Source organism: Hyla sarda, chromosome 9, assembly GCF_029499605.1.
Source record: "Hyla sarda isolate aHylSar1 chromosome 9, aHylSar1.hap1, whole genome shotgun sequence".
NCBI classification, from domain to species: domain Eukaryota; kingdom Metazoa; phylum Chordata; class Amphibia; order Anura; family Hylidae; genus Hyla; species Hyla sarda.
The window spans coordinates 154076444-154098223 of record NC_079197.1 but is presented as its reverse complement, the minus strand read 5'-3'; the positions used below and the strand labels follow the sequence as shown (position 1 = coordinate 154098223).

Below are 21780 nucleotides of genomic sequence, written 5' to 3'. Positions count from 1 at the left end.
TTTTTTTCCTTTTTTTTTGCAATGTTATAGATCCCATAGGGCCCTATAACACTGCACACACTGATCTTTTACATTGATCAGTGGTTTCTCATAAGAAACCATTCATCGATGATTCTGCCGCTTGACTGCTCATGCCTTGATCTCAGGCACTGAGCAGTCATTCGGCGATCGGACAGCGAGGAGGCAGGTAGGGATCCCCCGGCTGTCATGTAAGCTGTTCGGGATGCCGCGATTTTGCCTTGGCTATCCCGAACAGCCCCCTGAGCTAACCGGCATGGTTTTACTTTCACTTTAGATGCGGTGTTCAACTTTGAACGCCGCGTCTAAAGGGTTAATAGCACGCGGCACTGCGATCAATGCCGCACGCTATTAGCCACGGGTCCCGGCCGTTGTTAGAGGCCCCGCGTTATAGATTGGGTGCGGACTCATGACGTACACGTACGTCATGGGTCCTTAAGAGGTTAAAGAGTACCTGTCATGATCATGTTAAATTCTTGTTAAATCCTACCAGTTCACTCGACCCATTATGATAAACCACCCCCTGCCTTTATTTTTATTATTTTTTAGCTTTCTATCTTGATACTGCTCTGTATTTCCTGCTCAGTCTCAGTCAGATTCACAGACTCTGAAGAGGCGTTCCCCCAGTAGGCGTGACATCATCTGAAGCCATACAGGGGAGAACTTCCTCCCTACACACAGCCCAGAGCAGTTCAGTGTAAGATGAGCTATGATTGGCTGAGGTCAACCACCCCCCCCCCACCCCACCTCCCCTCAGCACTCCAGACTGCATTTCCTGATTTTGGACTTCTGCCAGGCCAGCAGGGGTCCAAAGTCTGTGCAAGAAATGTGCTCTGGACAAGTAGGGAGACACCCAGTGGCAGCTATTTTAAACACAAATAAAACATAGAGAACTACATTTTTTTTAAACAAAGTAAATTAGAAAGATTTGTAATTTACCATAAGGAGTGCAATGGCAAAGATTAGTTTTAATGAGCACTGTCATTAAAACAATTTTTGCTCGCTGTCCGATCGCCGAATGACTGCTTAGTGCCTGAGATCAAGGCATGAGCAGTCAAGCGGCAGAATCATTGATCAATGGTTTCTTATGAGAAAGCACTAATCAATGTAAAAGATCAGTGTGTGCAGTGTTATAGGGCCCTATGGGATCTATAACATTGCAAAAAAAAGTGAAAAAATAAAGTGAATAAAGATCATTTCCTAATGTTAAATAAAAAATCTCTGTATTGCAGCTGAATATTCAAGAAAATAACCTACAGTCATATATCATTTATATTTGATATTGCAATATTTACTACCATTTTTATATGTTCTTGTATTGTTTATATCTAAATTCTAATAAAAAAAATATTTAAAAAGGAAAAAAAAAAAAAACTCTAAATTCAATGATAAATCTTTGTATCTGTTCTAGCAGGTTATACCCATCACTGTCTGATGAACTGTGAGGAGGTTCCTTCCGCCATGTTTTATGTTATCATGAAGACAAGCACAGATCACAAGCTGTGGTTTACAGTACCTTCGCTTCTCTATTTCCTCTTTGCTCAGTTTTACTCATGTTGTACAGATTTAACCAACTTCATAACGGTTTGTTTCCATGTGTGCGGCGCAGCGCAAACTCGTGACGGTCGCTGTCTGCTGCAAAGGTAAGCTTTATTTTCATAGTATTTTTCCCATTACAGAATAGTTATAACAAGAATGCAATTTTTTTTTATGTAACTTAATGTAATATTAATTGATTTTGAGTTTGTACAATTAATTTGGACAAGAAGAATATGCAAATACTATTTTTTTAGTTTTCTACCTTGATACTGCTCTGTATTTCCTGCTCAGTCTCAGTCAGATTCAATGCAATTTAATGCAATTCAATGCAATTTACATGGTAATGCAATTTACCATGTTAGGGTTTGTTAACTTTCGTGTTGGCCTCCACTAATGGTAGCACTCAGGGCTCAAGTCCGGTAGGAACGCATGGGAACGGAGTTCCTGCACTTTTTCCGCAGCAGGAGCACTGTTCCCATTATCAGGATTCCTGCAGGACCAGCCCTTGAGTGGAAATCTTGGGTGAGTTCCCGCACTTTTTTTTCCCCAGCACTTAACGTAGTACTCTGGTGCAGAGTACTCCTGCTCCATCCTGCCCGGGCTGCAAAAAAAAATGAAAATAAACCATCACTCACCTTCCTGGGTTCCCGCGGAGCGCCACTACAGCTGATCGGTCCTCCGGTGCATCTTCTTCGTACTTCCGTGTGAACGAAGCGTCACATGGCGCTCAGCGCCATGTGACGCTTCGTTCACACGGAAGTATGAAGAAGATGGACCGGAGGACCGATCAGCTGTAGTGGTGCTCCGCAGGAACTCAGGAAGGTGAGTGATGGTTTATTTAAAAAAAAATTTGCAGCCCGGGCAGGATGGAGCAGGAGTACTCTGCACCAGAGTACTCCTTTAACTCCTGGTAGCCCTATTCTTGCCGCCAGCGGAGGCCCAACAGGAACCCCTTGTTTGGTAAAGGGATTCTATTAGGAACTTTTAAGATCTACTTGAAAATTGTGGATAAAAGGGTATTCTGGGATTTTTTTTTTATTTGACTATGCTACAGTGTAGTTCATAATATGGTGTCTGTAGCTGTGTTTCATGATGGTCTTGCAATTCTTCTGTGGTTTTTGTCCCAAAGTTTATTTTTAACAGCATACAAAATGAGTGCCAGGTTGCAGTGTGGCCCGAGACATTACATCACTAGTCAGGTGATCAGAGGGAGCCTGTCTGCTTCAATGGGTGGAGCGTCCGCTGGGTGGGAGATCATTCTGTAAGAGTTTGCAACAGCTGGAGGCACCCTGGTAAGAAAACACTGGTCTACTGCATTAAAGGGGTACACCACTGTAAAACATTTTTTAAATCAATTGGTGCCAGAAAGTAACACAGATTTGTAAATTATTTTTATTTAAAAAAATCTTAATCCTTCCAGTACTTATGATCCACAGGAAGTTCTTTTCTTTTTGAATTTCCTTTCTACCTGACCACAGTGCTCTCTGCTGACACAGTGCTCTCTGCTAGGAACTGTCCAGAGTAGGAGCAAATCCCCATAGAAAACCTATCCTGCTCTGAACAGTTCCTGAGATGGACAGAGGTGTCAGCGGAGAGCACTGTAGTCAGACAGAAAAGAACCATAAAACTTCCTCTGGGGCATACAGCAGCTGATAAGTACTGGAAAGATTCAGATTTTAAAATAGAAGTAATTTAAAAATCTGTTTAACTTGCTAGCGAGTAAATGAAGAAAGGTAGTCCAGCAGTCCCTTAAAAACGTAGATCCTTTATTGAACTTGTTCTATAAAATGCAGAGCACACACCATGCACCTTCACCTGGTCAGCAAACTACTCCCATGGACGCGTTTCGAACGCATGCGCGTTCTTGATCACCACCTGGTGGTGATCAAGAACGTGCATGCGTTCGAAACGCGTCCATAGGAGTAGTTTGCTGACCAGGTGAAGGTGCATGGTGTGTGCTCTGCATTTTATAGAACAAGTTCAATAAAGGATCTACGTTTTTAAGGGACTGCTGGACTACCTTTCTTCATTTACTCACAAGTGTCAAGCCTGGCCGGGCTCGAGTCCTTGCAGACCATGGAGGAGGTGAGCTGAGAGAACTTTATTTCTTACTCATTAACTTGCTGGCACCAGTTGATTTGGAAAAAAAATGTTTTCCACTGGAAAAGGAAATTCAAAAAGAAAAGAACTTCCTGTGGAGAATAACAGCAGCTGATAAGTCCTGGAAGGATTAAAGGGGTTATCCAGGAAAAAACTGGCTCCAGGAATCAACTGGCTCCAGAAAGTTAAACAGATATGCAAATTACTTCTATTAAGAAATCTTAATCCTTTCAGTACTTATGAGCTTCTGAAGTTAAGGTTGTTCTTTTCTGTCTAAGTGCTCTCTGATGTCTCGGGAACCGTCCAGTTTAGAAGAGGTTTGCTATAGGGATTTGCTTCTAAACTGGGCGGTTCCCGAGACACGTGTCATCAGAGAGCACTTAGACAGAAAAGAGCAACCTTAACTTCAGAAGCTCATAAGTACTGAAAGGATTAAGATTTTTTAATAGAAGTAATTTACAAATCTGTTTAACTTTCTGGCACCAGTTGACTTTATAAATTATTTTTCCAGTAAGTGTTTGATCACGGGGGGTCCGAACGTGTTCGGACCCCCCGCTATCAAACACTTATCCCCTATCTTGAGCATAGGGGATAAGTGTTTGTAACGCTGCACCTGGCACGCTGGCACCAGTTGATTTAAAAAAAAAAAAAAGTTTTCCACCGGAGTACCCCTTTAATGTGGTCATGAAGTTTCAACAGAATGAACTCTTGACAGAATGTTTGGACAACAATGATCTCTCCTTACCTTCCCATACACATAAACATTAAACACAGAGGAATGTTTATGTTTCCCCCACGGGGAGGGGTGAGCCATCGCCAGACAGCTCTGGCCTCAGCTTATCCCTCTCAATAGGGACCTGCAGCAGAAATCCACCTGAGATCTGCCCAATCCTTGGTGGAGATTTGAGAGGCCGCCATACCTTTTAGACAGTGAACCAAACCCATCTAGATGGGTCAAGCCCATTTCAGTCTAAGGTATATGGGCACCTTAAGGCTCCTTTCACACTGCCATTTGTGCCTGGTAGGTGACGTCCGTTAGGAAGATAGCGGGAGAAAAATTTGTGCTTGAACATATTTTTCTCCCGCTATCTTTGGCCGCAATAATTTCATAGTGTGAGAGTAGCCTTACTTATATATCCCATAAAAATGGAATGGTTGAGAGGGGAATTAAAGGAATACTCCACTGCTTTAAAATGTATCCCCTACCCGCAGCATAAGGGAAAAGGCTGGACCCCACTGCCATCTCCAGAATGGGGCCCCATCTCTCCCTGTGCACATGTTTAATGCATTCTCTATGGAAGTGTTGCACATGTATATCACATGTGCTCCTATAGACAGTGCATGGACCATGTGCCGACTCACTGCGCTATGTACAGGGAGAAAACACGGCTCAGTTCTAGAGATCAGTTGGAACAACCCCCCCCCCCCTCCCCCTCTCTCTCCGCGATCGGAGTCCTTGCCGGCCGTATCATGCAGATAGGGGATGTGCTTAAAAGTTGCAATGTTTCTATAAGACACCTTATTTCTGTAAAATCTTTTATGTTTATTAAGGAGTTGCAGATAACACAGCCCCTTGAATGAAAGTACAATCATTCTTCAATATTCTTGATTGTTATCAGCCCGCTCCCCACACATTAACTTGTCACCATCTACATAAGAGATCATGTTCCCCTCTGTTTTGCTCTGTTTTTATGTTGTGGTCACAGATTTCATTTTTATCACTAACCACATGATGACAGAGACAGCGCCAGTGTTAATATTATCAGGATTGTGACGTATTCCGCGTTACACAAGTGACAGGTTTCTTACTTCAATGGAGGTTAAGACAATTTTACTCAGATTAAAATTCGTCTAGAATTCGCAGCCAGATTGGTCTATGTAGATAAGATTTTCAACACTTGATTAAAACAGAATTTACATTCACTAAATGTCATGTTGTACCAAGTAGAATGATATTTCTACTACCATTGCTTTTTAGGTACAAATTAACATGTCTGCCATTGGTGTTCTACATATGACTTTCCAGTGTTTCCAGAGCTACAATTCCCTACAACAGCTGGAAGTTGTCATTCTGCATGAGCTGGAGAGTCACAAACACATGGAAAGGTTTTACGATGAGCTCGGTGACGTAGGTCGAGCCCTACATGTCAAGCTGAAACAGTGTACAGTGGAGTTGCAGCCCTAAGCCACGCCTCTTTGACACTTAGACTGCCCATTAAAGTGTACCTGTAATTAGAAAAATTTATTAGTAAATAACATATGTATATTTGTAATATACAGTACATTGGTTAACAATGTGTACATTTTTGTCCCTACAGCTTTTCCCTGTGTGTCTCTATGAAGAGACCAAATACAGGAAATGTGGGTGGACCAGCAGGGCTCTGTGCAGTGAGGAAAAGCAGGGCTCTGTACACTGAGGACAAGCAGGGCTCTGTTCAGTGAGGACAAGCAGGGCTCTGTACACTGAGGACCAGCGGGGCTCTGTACACTGAGAACAAGTGGGGCTCTGTACACTGAGGACAAGCGGGGCTCTGTACACTGAGGACAAGCAGGGCTCTGTACACTGAGGACAGGCAGGGCTCTGTACATTGAGGACAAGCAGGGCTCTGTACACTGAGGACAAGCAGGGCTCTGTACACTGTGGACAGGCAGGGCTCTGTACACTGAGGACAAGCAGGGCTCTGTACACTGTGGACAAGCAGGGCTCTGTACACTGTGGACAAGCAGGGCTCTGTACACCGAGGATAAGCGGGGCTCTGTACACCGAGGACAAGCAGGGCTCTGTACACCGAGGACAAGCAGGGCTCTGTTCCCCCGAAACTTGAAACTTAGCCTGAGAAATATTTTTGGGTTTTCTTTAGTGCATAAAAGTAGTCTGCTATGCTTTCCTATTATAATCAGAGTCAATGGCGATGTCTGCCATCATTAGGTTAAGTTTCCACTTTTCAATTACATTTTTTTTTTTTTTAAATGAACAAAAAAATGCCACAAATGCTGCTCGTTTGTTTTTAAAAATGCAGCGACTGCGCCATGGCTGAAAATGACAGGGATGTTTTTTGTGAAGATTTTTCAGACTAGGAAATAGTGGTGGGGGGAAAAAAAGTGGAAACTTAGCCTCACACATCTGTGAACATTCTTAAAGTATATCACTGATGGAAACAAAAACCAAGATGTGAAGAGAACCTCACTCAATGTACTGCCAATTATCTATCATGATTGATGGGATTATAAAGTGATACTTATTAATTCCTATTTATTTAATTTGTAGGAAATCATCAGTCCTATAGCTGATATGGAATGATGACTGCAGCACCTGTGCTGATCAGTATGTAGAGGTAGGTTTGTGCTATGGGGTTATTCACTTTAACTAATTCATTAAGTGAGGATCAAATGTGACACCAGAACTGGTAATAAAACCCCCTTCTACTTCATGATCACTCACACAGGTACAGGACTTGTATCTCAGCTTTGGACTGTAACCATCACACATCATGATGATGCTTTGTCAATCTTAATATTTTCAAATTTTACTTTTTTTGGTATTTTTTTATTATTTTGATCAAGTAATAGATTTTATAATAAGTTAGGGCAGGATCACACGGAAAACATTGGCAGCATATTTTACGCTGCACATACGCCAATGGCAGTCACAGAGGCACTACAGAGCGAGCTTCCGGCTGCAGTCGTGTAGCCCTGTGTGTGCGCTCATAGAGGATTTCTACAACTTTTACTGTGACGACCGTTTATAAATAACACTGCTCTTTTATTATACCACTTTCCCAGATTAAAATACTGGGCTCTGTACTAATGCCAAGGCCTGTATGCCATTTGTGTCGGGCAAAATGGGGAGAAGGAGGGAGGAGGCACAACCTCTCTGACACTTTAAAGGGGTACTCCGGCGAAAACCTTTTTTCTTTTAAATCAACTGGTGGCAGAAAGTTAAACATATTTGTAAATTACTTCTATTAAAAAATCTTAATCCTTCCTGTACTTATTAGCTGCTGAATACTACAGAGGAAATTCTTTTCTTTTTGGAATGCTCTCTGATGACATCACGAGCACAGTTCTCTCTGCTGCCGTTATTATAATAATAATAACGCTTTATTTATTGTTGTCCTTAGTGGGATTTGAACCCAAGTGCTAACCACTGAGCCACCATGCTGCCCTTAGCATACATTTGCTATGCACCTGCTATGCATGGTTGCTAAAATGGACAGAGATGTCAGCAGAGAGCACTGTGCTCGTGATGTGATCAGTGAGGAATTTCCTCTGTAGCATTCAGCAGCTAATAAGTACTGGAAGGATTAAGATTTTTTAATAGAAGTAATTTACAAATATGTTTAACTTTCTGCCACCAGTTGATTTAAAAGACAAAAGGTTTTCAACGGAGTACCCCTTTAACTCAGTGTTTTCCTTACCAGTGTGCCTCCAGCTGTTGCAAAACTTAAACTCACAGCATGCTGGACAGCCTAAAGGCTGGAAGGTGTGTTTCCACTGCGACAATATGGGAGTGGTCCAAGCCATTAATGGGCAGATGGCGAATTCACCGCCTGTGGGGTTATTTTGCTACGTAGGCTAGTGCTGAAGGGGCTTGAGCTGAATTCGCAATTTGTCGCTATGCATGTCCTTGGGGCTGCTAGTGATGTCGCTGATGCTCTCTCTCGTTTTCAGTTTCCGAAGGCTGCGGAGGGGTCGGTCCCTTGTCCCGGCTGGCTGTGGAATCTGGTGTAGCGGTGGCCATGGGTCTGGTCAGCTGGTCCGTGAGTGGGGCTACTTGGGCGGCCTACCGTCGCTGTTGAGCGGATTGGGAGGCGTTGGTTGAGCGTTTGTGCCTGGGGGCGGACGATTCAGAATGGGCGGCGGCTATTCTTTTTTACGTGGGCAGGGCATTTTGCGAAGGGGTCTCCCCTTCGGGCCTGGGCCGGCGGCTGTCGGCCCTTGTTTTTTGGTTCAAGGCAAGGGGGCTTCTGGACGCTACGAAATGCTTTCTGGTGCGGCCTAAAGGCTCTCCACCATGCTGTGAGTTTTAGTTTTGCAACAGCTGGAGGCACACTGGTAAGGAAAACACTAAGCTAAAGTGTCAGAGAGGTGGTGCCTCCTCCCTCCTTCTCCCCACCTTGCCTGGCACAAATGGCATACAGGCCTTGGCATTAGTGTTGGATGTGAATATTTGCATTTCAAATTTTTTTATCGCGAATATCGCAAATTCGCCAATTCATGAATATTGCGAATATATTCGCTATATATTCGAAATTGTGAATATTCATTTTTTTTCCGCATATTCGCATATGTGAATATTTGCACATTCCGTCTTTTCACTTGTGGGCCAATGAGAATGATGCAAATACACTTGTCAGAGGTTATCAACAACATCCCTAGCAACCAATAGTAAAGTTGCCCCCCCCACTGGTGTCTGCCTCAAATACGCGATTATGCGAATATAATGAATATGCAAAATTTGTGAATAAAGGATGAATATTCGTCTATATATTCACGAAATATGGCGAATTCAAATATGGGCATTGACATTAGTACAGAGCCCAGTGTGTTAATCTGGGAAAGCGGTATAAGAAAAGAGCAGCATTATAACTTTATAAACATCCCATACAGTAAACACAGGTTAAGTTAGTTTTATCTTAAAGGAGTACCCCAGAGAAAAAAATTATTTCAAATCAACTGGTGCCAGAAAGTTCTACAGATTTGTAAATTATGCCTATTAAAAAATCTTAATCCTTAATCCTTCCGGTACTTATCAGCTGCGGTCTGCTACAGAGAAAGTTGTGTAGTTCTTTCCCATCTGACCACAGTGACCTCTGTCCATGTCAGGAACTGTCCGTAGCAGGAGAGATGAACTATGGAGATTTGCTGCTGCACTGGACAGTTCCTGACACTGACAGAGGTGGCAGCAGAGAGCCCAAGACTGGAGACTGGAATGAACAACACAACTTCCTCTGTAGTATACAGCAGCGGATAAGTACTGGAAGGATTAAGATTTTTAAATAGGTCATACTGATTTGTAAATTACTTCTAACTGCTGATGTCTGCTGCACTGTACCTCGTGAGGAGTTGACAGATTCCTTCTAAAGGTTGGGAAGAGCGTAAAACAAAAAGTTCTACTTTCTGGACCGAAAAGAAAGTATTGTCCAGCACTCAGGATGCGGTAAAAGAAGTTTTGCTTTATTCAAGGATCGTCAGACAATGGTCAAAGACAGAGAGAAAGCGTTTGACGCGTTTCGCACTGAAGTGCGAAACGCATCAGACGCTTTCTCTCTGTCTGTGACCTTTGTCTGATGATCCTTGAATAAAGCAAAACTTCTTTTACCGCATCCCGAGTGCTGGACAATACTTTATTTTCGTATATCAGTACCTGGCCGAAGGCGGGACCGGCACGTCCCTGCACAGGTGGTACGGATTTCCCAAAAGGTGGTGAGCGGAGCTGGAAATTCAGACAAGTACTTTCTGGACCCTCTCAACACAGAATATGTGGCTGCTGAAGTGATTTACTGGCCACAGCAGTGACCCCAAGAGATTGGCTTTAGTGGTCAAATAGAGATCTTGTATTAGAGAGTATTCGGGTACCCAGAATGGGGCAGGACAGGAACAGCAGGGGATCAGTGAGGTGAATAATCCTTCTTTATTTTACAAAGTTCCCAGGCTTTTTTTTTTTTTTAAATAAAAAAATGTAAAATGCTGGACAACTCTTTTAAAGCGTTACTAAAACTTAAAAAAATAAATAAATACAAAAAGTTACAAAAGTTTTGATTGGTTGTGGTCTGGTTGTTGAGACTCCCACCGATTGCTACATAGAGCTGGGAAAAGTGTGCGGCTGAGAGGTTCTCTCCATGTTTGGCTGCAGGAGATTCTTTAGGACGTGTATGGAGAGCAGCATGCTGGGGAGTTAGGCCATGTCTACCAGCTCTACATAGCTCCTAAGCTCTAACAAATCAAATCTTTAGACACGTCTTTGTGAAATTTTCTATAAAGTGACAGTAACACTCTGTGCTCAGTCCCCCCTAACAACTAACTTAAATAGTCATAGAAACCTTATAATATTTTATAAAGACGCTTCTCAAGTTTTACTTAAAAGAAGAATGGGGTGAGGAGGCCTCAAATATGTGTTGTAAAGTCATTCCCACTATTGACCATTCTTAAAGGGGTACTCTGCCCCTAGACATCTTATCCCCTATCCAAAGGATAAGGGATAAGATGTCTGATCGCAGGGGCCCCGCCACTGGGCACCTCCGCGATCTCGGCTGCGGCACCCCAGACATTCGTTGCATGGAGCGAACTTTGCTCCGTACCAGATGACTGGTGATGACATCATGGTCACGCCCCTCACTTGACATCACGGCCACGCCTTCTCAATGCAAGTCTATGGGAGGGGGCGTGACGGCGTCACGCCCCCTCCCATAGACTTGCATTGAGGAGGCGTGGTCGTGATGTCACGAGCTGGGCGCAGTCGTGACGTCACGAGCCTTCGATGCTGCACCCAACGCTCTTATTGAACGCCGGGTGCAGCAGGGAGAACGCGGGGGTCTCGCTGCTGGGATTTGGATAAGATCGCTTCTGTACATTTGAACGTGGCACTTTTTTGTGGGACTCTTGTGGGAGTAGTCCTACAAAAAAAAAAATTCACTAGTAAACTACATTTGGTCCAAGGGCCGGATGCAGGTACACCACGGAATATATAAGCATATCTTTTTGCCAGTATCCCAACAATGGTAAAGTGAATGGGGCTTAAAGGAGTTACAGTATAAATAAACGTATCCACTATGTCTGATCGCGGGGGGGGGGGGGGGGGGGGTCCCATATGAGGATCTCCCGTATGACGCCTTGGCTCTCCTTATGAATGCAGTAAGTTGACCATGGCACGAAGCGGAGGCCGACACGCCCCCTGTATCTTTGGTTCTCCTATAGAGATGCTTGCGCCAGAAAGGGGATTGGGGATAATATTTTTTTACATGGACTACCTATTTAACATGTCTTAAAGGGGTACTCCACCCCTAGACATCTTATCCCCTATCCAAAGGATAGGGGATAAAATGTCTGATTGCAGGGGTCCTGCCTCTGGGGACCCCGAAATCTCGGCTGCAGCACCCCAGACATTTGGTGCATGGAGTGAACTTTGCTCTGTGCCAGATGACTGGCGATGCGGGTGGAGGCTTAAGACATCACGGTCATGCCCAGCTCATGGTGTCCCAGCCACGCCCCCTCAATACAAGACAATGGGAGGGGGCGTGACGGCCGTCATGCCCCCTCCCATAGACTTGCATTGAGGGGGCATGGCCGTGACATCACGAGCCTCTGGTAAGACATCACGAGCCTCTGGATAAGATGGGGATATCCTTTGGATAGGGGATAAGATGTCTAGGGGTGGAGTACCCCTTTAATGCCTTCTCAATGATAAACTCAAAATGTAACACTATACTTGTGTTTTATACAGAGATCCAACTTATCAGATCAAGGTTTTCTTCAACAAAAAACTGAAAATGCCAAACAACAGCCTAGGAAACTGCAACAGCACCCTGGAGTTCAAGCACACTCTATACGCAGTCACCTACACCATCATATTCATACCTGGCCTTCTTGCGAACAGCATCGCTCTTTGGCTTCTAAGAAGCTTCATCAGCAAGAAGAACAAGGCCATCATCTTCATGATCAATCTGGCCTTTGCCGACCTTTCACACGTCTTGTCATTGCCCCTGCGGATTTTCTACTACGTAAATCACACTTGGCCATTCGGAACCTTTTTATGCTTGCTGTGCTTTTACCTTAAGTATCTCAACATGTACGCCAGTATTATGTTCTTAACCCTGATAAGTGTTCAACGCTACGTCTTCACGGCAAATCCTTTCAAAGCCAAAGGGTGGAAGAGGCGGTACGATGTTGCCATCTCCATAGGTGTATGGATAGTAGTCGGGGCTGCCTGTCTGCCTTTCCCAATATACAGAAGCTCTGGATTAAACAACACCAGTACCAGTTGTTTTGCTGATCTTAGCACAAAAAAGATGAACAACATGACCGTCATCATCATGCTCGTAGGGGCAGAGCTGTCTGGTTTCTTGATCCCTCTTATAATTATTACTTACTGTACCCTAAAAACAAGAACTCAGTTAAAAAGTGACTCACTGGGGTGCGAACAGATGAAGGAAAAGCACAAGGCCTTGCGGATGGTAGTATCCTGCGCCTCTGTGTTTTTTATCTGCTTCACTCCTTATCACATCATTTTCTTCTTTTACGTCTTGGTCAGTTCAAATATTATCGATAGTTGTGTAGTACAAAAAGTTATTATGGATCTCCACCCATTCTCCCTGTGCTTAGCGAGTATCAATTGTTGCCTTAACCCAATACTGTATTACTTTACCGCGTCAGAGTTCCAAAATGAATTGGCCAAACGTAGCTCCTCAGTTGTCGGCGTTCGTCTCATGAGCAGAGAAAGTGTTTCTTCCATTAGGTGATCCATTGCTTGATTTGTTTTTCTTTAATTTCATACTATTTATTTAGGTACTATGGGGGTTATTTATCATTGTGTTCTATTGATTTTTTTTTTTTTGGTCTACATTTGCGGATTTTTGTTATTTTGCGCTAGTTGCGGAGTTATTTTATAATCCCTCATTTTAACCTTTTGGTGTTGCTAGACCATTTTTTGAAGTGACGGATGCAGTGGTCACACATTTATTATATGCGCATTTTTTATTTTTGCGCACATTTTGCCACAACTGGCGCAAAAAAAAACCTGCAAGTCCAGACCACCACCTTACCAGGTCTAAAAAAAAATTACTACTCCTGTTTGTTTGCCAAAAATAAAAATCAGCAGCCAGAGTGAAAGAGAGGGAGAGAGAGGAGGAGAGAGAGAGAGGGGGGGGAGAGAGAAAGAGAGAGAATAAGGGTATGTTCACACTACGTAATTCCCGCGTACTAAGGTAGAGAATAAGAACGTTTAAAGACATAAAAAGTTAAAACTAAAACGTGCAAAGGAAAAGTAAAGCCTTTGTCAATATGAAACAATCAGATATATTTTTTTAAGGTACAAAAAAGGACTGGTAAAGATGTAAGAAACAATAAGATTGTTAGCAATGGCCAACATCTCACAATTTCATGTGCCCAATTTTTAAAAAATATGCGATGAAGTGATGATAACATAATAATAATAAAACAAAAAGGTGAAAGGTTAAAAAAATTAAATAAAATACCTGTTCAACTAAAGCCTCCGTCTCTTGTTTTCCTGGCCTGCGGCGAGGTAAACCACTATTCAAATGTGAGACTCTCTTTGCATACCTTCTTTTAGACATTAATTTGCCTTAAAGGGGTACTCCGGCCCTAAGACATCTTATCCCCTATCCATAGGGGATAAGATGTCTGACCGTGGGGGTCCCGCCGCTGGGGACCCCCACAATCTTGCATTCAGCACCCACCCACGTCATGCTGCCAGCTCAGAATCTGCCATGTGACGACTACGGGGCCGGAGTATAGTGACGTCACAACTCTGCCCCCGTGTGATGTCACGCCCCACCCCCGCTACCAAGTCTATGGGAGGGGGCCTGAAGGCTTCTTAGGCTGGTAGGGCATCCTTAGGAATTATGCAATATAAAAACAGAGCTAATTTCTTTTAAAACTGTTCCCCATCTATCTCCAGATTGTGTGTGGTTCTGCAGTGTGGTTCTGCAGCTTAGTTCCATTGGAGTGAATGGAGCCAAATTGTAATACCACACACAACCTGGGGACAGACATGGAGCTGTTTATGTTTTTTCTATTTCTGGATAACCCCTTTAATTGCTGCTTTTTCTCTAGTAGCTAGAGCTAACAGTCACTGTAGTGGTAGTCATGTAATGTTGAATTTCTTCATACTGTAATTTTAGTTTCCCTAGCAATAGCGACTGATTAAAGGGATTCTCAGGAGTGGGCATTTCTAGAAACTTCTGTACAGCTGCTGCTATAGTGTCACAACTACTTTGGTGTCTGCCACTGGTCTCACTGTGATGATGTCACTTAAAAGGGTACTCTGGTGGAAACAAATTTTTTTTTAATCAACTGGTGCCAGACATTTAAACAGATTTGTAAATTACTTCTATTAAAAAATCTTAATCCTTGCAGTACTTATAAGCTTCTGTATGCTCCAGAGGAAGTTCTTTTCTTTTTTTATGTTCTTTTCTCTCTGACCCCAGTGCTCTCAGCTGACACCTCTGTCCATGTCAGGAACTGTCCAGGGCAGCATAGGTTGGCTATGAGGCTTTGCTCCTACTCTGGACAGTTCCTGACATGGACAGAGGTGTCAGCAGAGAGCACTGTGGTCAGACAGAAAAGAACCATACAACTTCCTCTGGAGCATACAGCAGCTGATAAGTACTGGAAGGATTAAGATTTTTAAATAGAAGTAATTTAAAAATATGTTTAACTTGCTGGCACCAGTTGATTTGAAAAAAATAAATACAAAAAATTTCTACTGGAGTACCCCTTTAAAACTGCAGTCAGTCACTGGCCTCAGTGGTCCCTATTTTCATGTAGAAAAGAGTCATGTCCATTGACCGTCCAACCTGGTCCTCCTCCAACATACGACCTAGTAATGAAGTAACACAGAGTTTAACAAAGAGTTCAATGCAGAACATATGGAAGAGTAGTAAGGGCAATTACTACCTGTTATGTGAAAGGCTGTGGGGGGGTGGAGGGGGTATTAATTTGTGTAGTGGAAACTGTGTACCTGCACCTAATGGATCACATGGTCCAGGGCACATGATGAATCTGGTGCTAATCACATTTCTCACATCAGTACTCCACTCATTTCTCACATCAGTACTCCACTTTGTATGGTGTTTTTTCTGGATCTTTTTGTGCGACTTTTTAATCCATGCAACAGTTATGCAACTTTTAAATAACGCTATCCACAGTTAGTTTGTAACTGCTTTTTTATTCGGTGGTGATTAGCGCTCGTTTTGGTGGGTTGTGGCAAAGTATGCAACTTTTTTTTTTAAAGTAGCATTTTCATAAATCCCTGACCACTGCAAAAAATCAACCAACAACATGTCTACCACAGCAACAAACCAAAACACAGGTAAATGAAAATGAAAAGTCGCAGGAAAAGTTGCAAAAAAATACACTGCGCCAATATATTGAGACAAATTTACCCAAGAAAACCAGGGTAAAACGCTTCATAAGTACCCCCCTGTATGTTCAAATCCCATGGCATTGTCATAATAACATTTTAAAATTTTAAAATTAAGAACAGAATTGTAAAATTTTCAGTTTTGAAGATATTGGTAATGTTATTAATTTGAGATAATCTGTATTGTTGGAACCCAACATAAATTTATTTGATAGGTACAAATGTGAATTCAAATAGATAGCTTTTTAAAATTTTTGATATTTTGATTGTTAAAATTTTTACCAATATAGACTCCAGACAAGAATAATAATAACAATAACAAAACAATAACAACAATAACAATAATAATAATCATAATAATAGAAAAAAACAAGGTTCTTTAACAACATAACAATCAAGTACCATAACTTTTAGACTATATTCTCTACATTAAAATCTTAGTTTACAAAACAAACAGATTTTCTTAAATGTTAATTAACAAAAAAAAAAAACTTTCTGACAATATTTATAATAAATAATTTATTAAAAGCTGTCTCCTTATGGGCCTTTAAAACATGTATTTTGTATTATTGTGGGGTATACTTTTTTAATCAAGTAAATATTTTTTTATGAAAAACAACAAAACCCACCTCCAACAGCCCTTTCCTTCTTTTCCCCAACAAGGTACACAAAAGAAAAAACAGAAGACAAAATAATCCGATTGTGCATAAATATAAGAAGGGTCCATGTAGGTCCATGGGTACAAAACATAACCATACTGTTCAACATATTAATAGTCAGACATGGGGTCTGGACGGGAGGAAGCAACAGCATAAACTTGTTATGTACAGAAAGTTGAATTAAAAAATAAATCAAGAGGCCTCCTGTATTACCCTTGGTAATGCGGGGACCCTGGCGGGGGTCAAATAGATGCAGAGTCAGCAGTCAAGTGTCAAGATAGCCTCTCACCTGGTATAGGTAAAGTATGTGTGTCCCCTGTGCAGGGGTGCCAAATATCATGGGTAAAGCTGCTTAGCCCTGGAGGTCACATGATAGTTGCCCCTTGTCCTGGGAGTATCAGTGAATATACTCTGCTTATTCAGGTGCTGCTCAAAGGGTTATGCCAGGATAGTTTTTTTTTCTTTTTTTTTACTATGCTACATGGACTGTAAAGTTAGTCAATTTCATAATATAGTGTCTGTACCTGTGTTTCACTGTGGTCTAGTAATTCTTCTGTGATTTTTGGCCTAATGTTTATTTTTAACAGTGTAGCCCGAGACATTACATCACTAGTTAGGTGTTTAGACGGAGCCTGTCTTTGTTTCAAAGCATGGAGTGACCATTGGGTGGGAGGTAGATCTTTCTGAAGTGAATTGTAAGTTTACAACAGCTGGAGGCATCCTGGTATATTGCATTGAAGGGATCACAGGTGTGTTTCAATGGGTGGGGTGGCTGATATGTGGGAGGAAGAGAAATGACCTCACACTTACAAACAAGAAATTATGGGACATATAGTTTAAGGGAGGGAACTCCAACAGGAAATAGCCAGTTCACAAGAAGATAGCCACAGCATTATTGTTGACTCATAGAACATAGCCATTTAGCTCCAAGACAAGCACAGATCCTTCCTAAGCACGTCCATTATTGTCTGGACGATACGTACTAAAATCACCTTATGGTGGATAACCCCTTTAATCCGGTAAAGAAAATCCTAAACACTTGGATATTGTTCAGACTATCATCATGACAATTTAAGGAAGGGTGTGGTAATATAGAAAAAAGAAAAAGACAGCAAACGGCGCCTCGTGTATTACCCTTTAGAGTAGGTATGGAGAAGTAAAGCCCTTAAAAGTGGCTGCTCACCTTGGAGAAGGAGAAATAGTGCATATCACCTCAATCAGAGGTATAAAGGTGGAGCAGGCTGCTCAGCCGGAGGGTCCGCAGGAGTCAGGTGAACCTGTCCTGTTGGAGCATGCGAAGAGGTAAAGAAAGAAGGACCAATGATTTTCCAGGCGCTGCTAGCTCAAAAACACCGGAGGCATGAGTTATAGATGAAAGATCCTGGCAGGGATCATATTTATAAAAAAAATAAAAAAATAAGTACAGATAACGCGTTTCGAGGGTAAACCCCTCTTCCTCAGATCAGCATAACATACATAGGACACATGGCAAGTTTAAATACAGTGTGAACAGGCGCCAAAAACGCAAAGTGGGCGTGGCTAGAATGGTCAAAGGTCACTACAAGTGTTGCCCTTAAACACATAGCATGGAATCAACAGTCATAAAAACAAGAGGATATAGTAAGGATAAGATGTACACTTATATAGTGTGAAAACCGGTAAGCTAAAGAGGTGGATATTATGTAAATGCTGCATTTAAGCAGCAACATGTACTAGTGCAGATAAGGGCAGCGCTCATCCCGAGATGGTTGTTAGGGACGCGTCGCTAACCACATAGGAGGCAGAGGGATAGAGCCAATCAGCGAGGGATGGCTGCTTGTCCTATCAACGGACAGCGCGGTCAGGCCAATCAGCTGGCGCTGCCGCGCTGTATGCAGGAAGCGACGTGTCCCTGCTGTGTTGTTAGGGACGCGTTGCTATGAATGGGCGGCTGGAAGCGAAGCCATCAATGCGAAGGCCGGGATTACTAGCCCTACCCCGTAACAGAGGGGCGGAACGCTGCCTACTTATCATGTTCCGCCCCTCTGTTACGGGGTAGGGCTAGTAATACCGGCCTTCACATTGATGGCTTCGCTTCCAGCCGCCCATTCATAGCAACGCGTCCCTAACAACACAGCAGGGACACGTCGCTTCCTGCATACAGCGCGGCAGCGCCAGCTGATTGGCCTGACCGCTCTGTCCGTTGATAGGACAAGCATCCTATGTGGTTAGCGATACGTCCCTAACAACCATCTCGGGATGAGCGCTGCCCTTATCTGCACTAGTACATGTTGCTGCTTAAATGCAGCATTTACATAATATCCACCTCTTTAGCTTACCAGTTTTCACACTATATAACTGTACATCTTATCCTTACTATATCCTCTTGTTTTTATGACTGTTGGTTCCATGCTATGTGTTTAAGGGCAACACCTGTAGTGACCTTTGAGTATTCTAGCCATGCCCACTTTGCGTTTTTGGCACCTGTTCACACTGTATTTAAACTTGCCATGTGTCCTATGTATGTTATGCTGATCTGAGGAAGAGGGGTTTACCCTCGAAATGCGTCATCTGTACTTTTTTTTTTTTATACATATGATCCCTGCCAGGATCTTTCATCTATAACTCATGCCTCCGGTGTTTTTGAGCTAGCAGCGCCTGGAAAATCGTTGATCCTTCTTTCTTTACCTCTTCGCATTTAAGGAAGGGGGATTTTGTCCCAGCGAAGCATCATAACCGAATATTTGAAAAGTTTTCTCATCTCTAGTCATGAAGCTATAGAAGTGACAGGAGCCGCCATAATTTTTATTATTTCTGGATACTTTTTTATTGTTGATTACCTACTCTTTTACCATCAAAGCAAACAAAGTTATTTTTTATGAGTGGCTTTCTGTATGGTTTTCTTCACAGCTTTTTTTACCTCCTTGTTTCGCAGGGTGTAGATAATGGGGTTCAGGAGTGGGGTCACCACTGATGGAATGATCGACACTGTTTTATTCAGATGCAAAAAGTATCCAGTGTTAGTTCGAACAAACATGAAGATATTGGTCAGGTAGAAAAGGCAAACCACAATCAGATGAGAGGCGCATGTCGAAAAAGTCTTGTATCTTCCAATAGAAGTGGGGAAGGACATAGTCGTTTGGATTATATAGATGTAAGAAATTACAATGAGTAGAAAACAACCCAAAATAATAAAACAAGCAGATACAAAAAATAGAATTTCTAGGCCCCAGGTATCTGAGCAAGACAGCTTTATAAGTGGTGCAAAATCACAGTAATAGTGGTCAAGGACATTCTCGGCACAGAAGGAAAGATTTGAGACCTGTAAGCATAAAATAACAATGATAAAGAAACCACCAGCCCAGCAACCCAATAACAATCTTACAGAAGTCTTAGAATTCAATATAGTCACATAATGCAAAGGTTTGCAAATAGCCACATATCGGTCATAAGACATAACGGTGAGGAGGAAGCTTTCTGTGGTGCCTAGAGAAAAGTGGAAATAAAACTGAGCCATGCACCCAACGATAGAAATGGATTTTTCTCTGGTCAATAGGAACCACAGTAGCCTAGGAACTGTGACAGACGGGTACCAGATCTCTATAAAGGACAGCCCGCCAATGAAGAAGTACATGGGCTTGTGGAGATGTTGATCGGTAATAACAATTACTATGATAAAAATATTGGCTGCCACGGTCACAATATAAATGATTAATACTATGGCAAATAGGCAATATGAGGCTTGGGTGGACAATGAGAAACCGAGGAGATAAAATTCTGTGAACACAGTTTGATTCTTCTGTTTCATTGTGAGGATCTTATCTGTGAAAGCTAATGGGAACTCATGAAAGTCCATCGATTTCAATCGGCAAACATGTTTTCAGATTGATGAACTCATCAAAACGTGGGCCCCAAAAGAGAATCCTCTTAATTTAGTTAGCTATATATTTTTGCCCAAAGTTTTAATTAAACAATGCATCTAAATTAAAAAAAACTTTTCAAATATTCTTCATTAAAAACAATCCAACGATGTGTACATGCAGATTATATGCTTCTTGATGGTTACAGGTGACATTATTTGTGTGATGCCTGATCCAGTGGTCATAAATAATTATTTTTCTTTTTTTCATCTGCAAGTAAAGAAGCGGGTGGATAAGACTGAAAAGATACAATGTAAGTGTTCAAATCGCCGCATTGAGTGGATCAATTTTATTTCTACAATCATATAATCTGTGTTAAGTATGGGCAGGGAACAGTGAAGCCCAAACTCACCCACAGCCACTGTCCCTACCTATTACCTATCCGCCCTATGTGATGGATCGACAACCACAATGACAAACCTTCTCTGCTAAGTGCTAGGGCAGCATTATCAAAATAATAAAATTCAAAAACAGTAGGAGTCGGGAACAGCTGGAGGCACACAAACTAACAGACAAACACTAAGACACATACACAGTAAAATCGTAGTCAAACTAGCCAAGGTCGGTACCAGGAAATAACGCAGTACAGGAACGCAGAGCAAGAGAGGAGTCAAGGGAAAAGCCAAAGATCAATATACAAGCAGGTATCCGGTAAGCAGGAGGTGTCAGCTAAGGTATAACCTTTCATGGACACTGGACTGATCACTGCTCCTAGCTTATATAGGAAGGGGATCAGGGATACACCTTCCTGATAGGTAGCAGAGCTGAGAACCATACTCAGACGACATAGGAGAGCTCCAAGCAGCTCCAGCCCAACTAGAGTCATTTAACTCTTCATGTACGGCCAGAGCCAGACATTATAATTTTATTGTCTTCAACCCTATCTTTTCTAATCAATTCTCTAAAGCATTTATCTTGGGCTGTGTTCACACACAGGAAAATCTGCAGTTTTTTTGAACCATAGAACGCCTGTAAATGGTCCATTGTTACACTTCAATAATCTGTAGTTTTTAATGTTTAATAATATGTGTTTTTAAGTTAATTGAAAATTGAGTGTTATTGTACAAATGGTTAAAACATAGATATAATTCTAACAGTTTATGAATTAAATAACATGTTTTTTTTATTCTCAGCCATTTGTGGGAAATAACTGACAAAATAACAAACATTACCTTAAAATGGTCAACAATCGGTTATAATGTGTAAAACAATAATGGTTGTTTTTTAAACAAAGTTCTATAATGGTTTTTTTTTTCTTTACACAAACAGGCGATTTTTGTACAGTTACAAAAAAAAACATTGAAATAAGTGTGTGAGTTTAGCCTCATAAAAAAAAGTATAATTCTACAGAGGTCCCTCACATTACAATATTTATTGGTTCCAGGACGACCATTGTATGTTTCAACCATTGTATGTTGAGACCATAACTCTATGGAAACCTGGTAATTGGTTCTGAAGCCCCAAA

General features: G+C 42.0%; 2 protein-coding genes across 4 annotated transcripts in view; one reads left to right on the top strand and one right to left on the bottom strand.

Moving 5' to 3' along the window:
* P2RY10 (P2Y receptor family member 10) overlaps positions 1–13857 on the top strand; it is a 59869-nt gene extending 46012 nt beyond the window's left edge. Inside the window, exons 1-3 of one of the 3 annotated variants that reach the window (XM_056538754.1) lie at positions 1552–1661; positions 6926–6992; positions 12101–13857. In XM_056538754.1, coding sequence (XP_056394729.1) covers positions 12147–13115 — 969 coding nt within the window. In that variant the 5' untranslated portion in view covers positions 1552–1661; positions 6926–6992; positions 12101–12146 and the 3' untranslated portion in view covers positions 13116–13857. Of the gene's footprint in view, positions 1–1432; positions 1662–2720; positions 2850–6925; positions 6993–12100 lie in introns of those variants that run through there. The other 2 variants (XM_056538755.1, XM_056538753.1) reach the window with 2 other exon arrangements.
* A 5407-nt stretch (positions 13858–19264) lies between these two features.
* LOC130291944 (olfactory receptor 6F1-like) lies at positions 19265–20251 on the bottom strand. Its single transcript, XM_056541374.1, has one exon. It carries the CDS (start codon positions 20249–20251, stop codon positions 19265–19267), a length of 987 nt encoding a protein of 328 aa, XP_056397349.1.
* Between the last annotated feature and the right edge of the window lie 1529 nt (positions 20252–21780).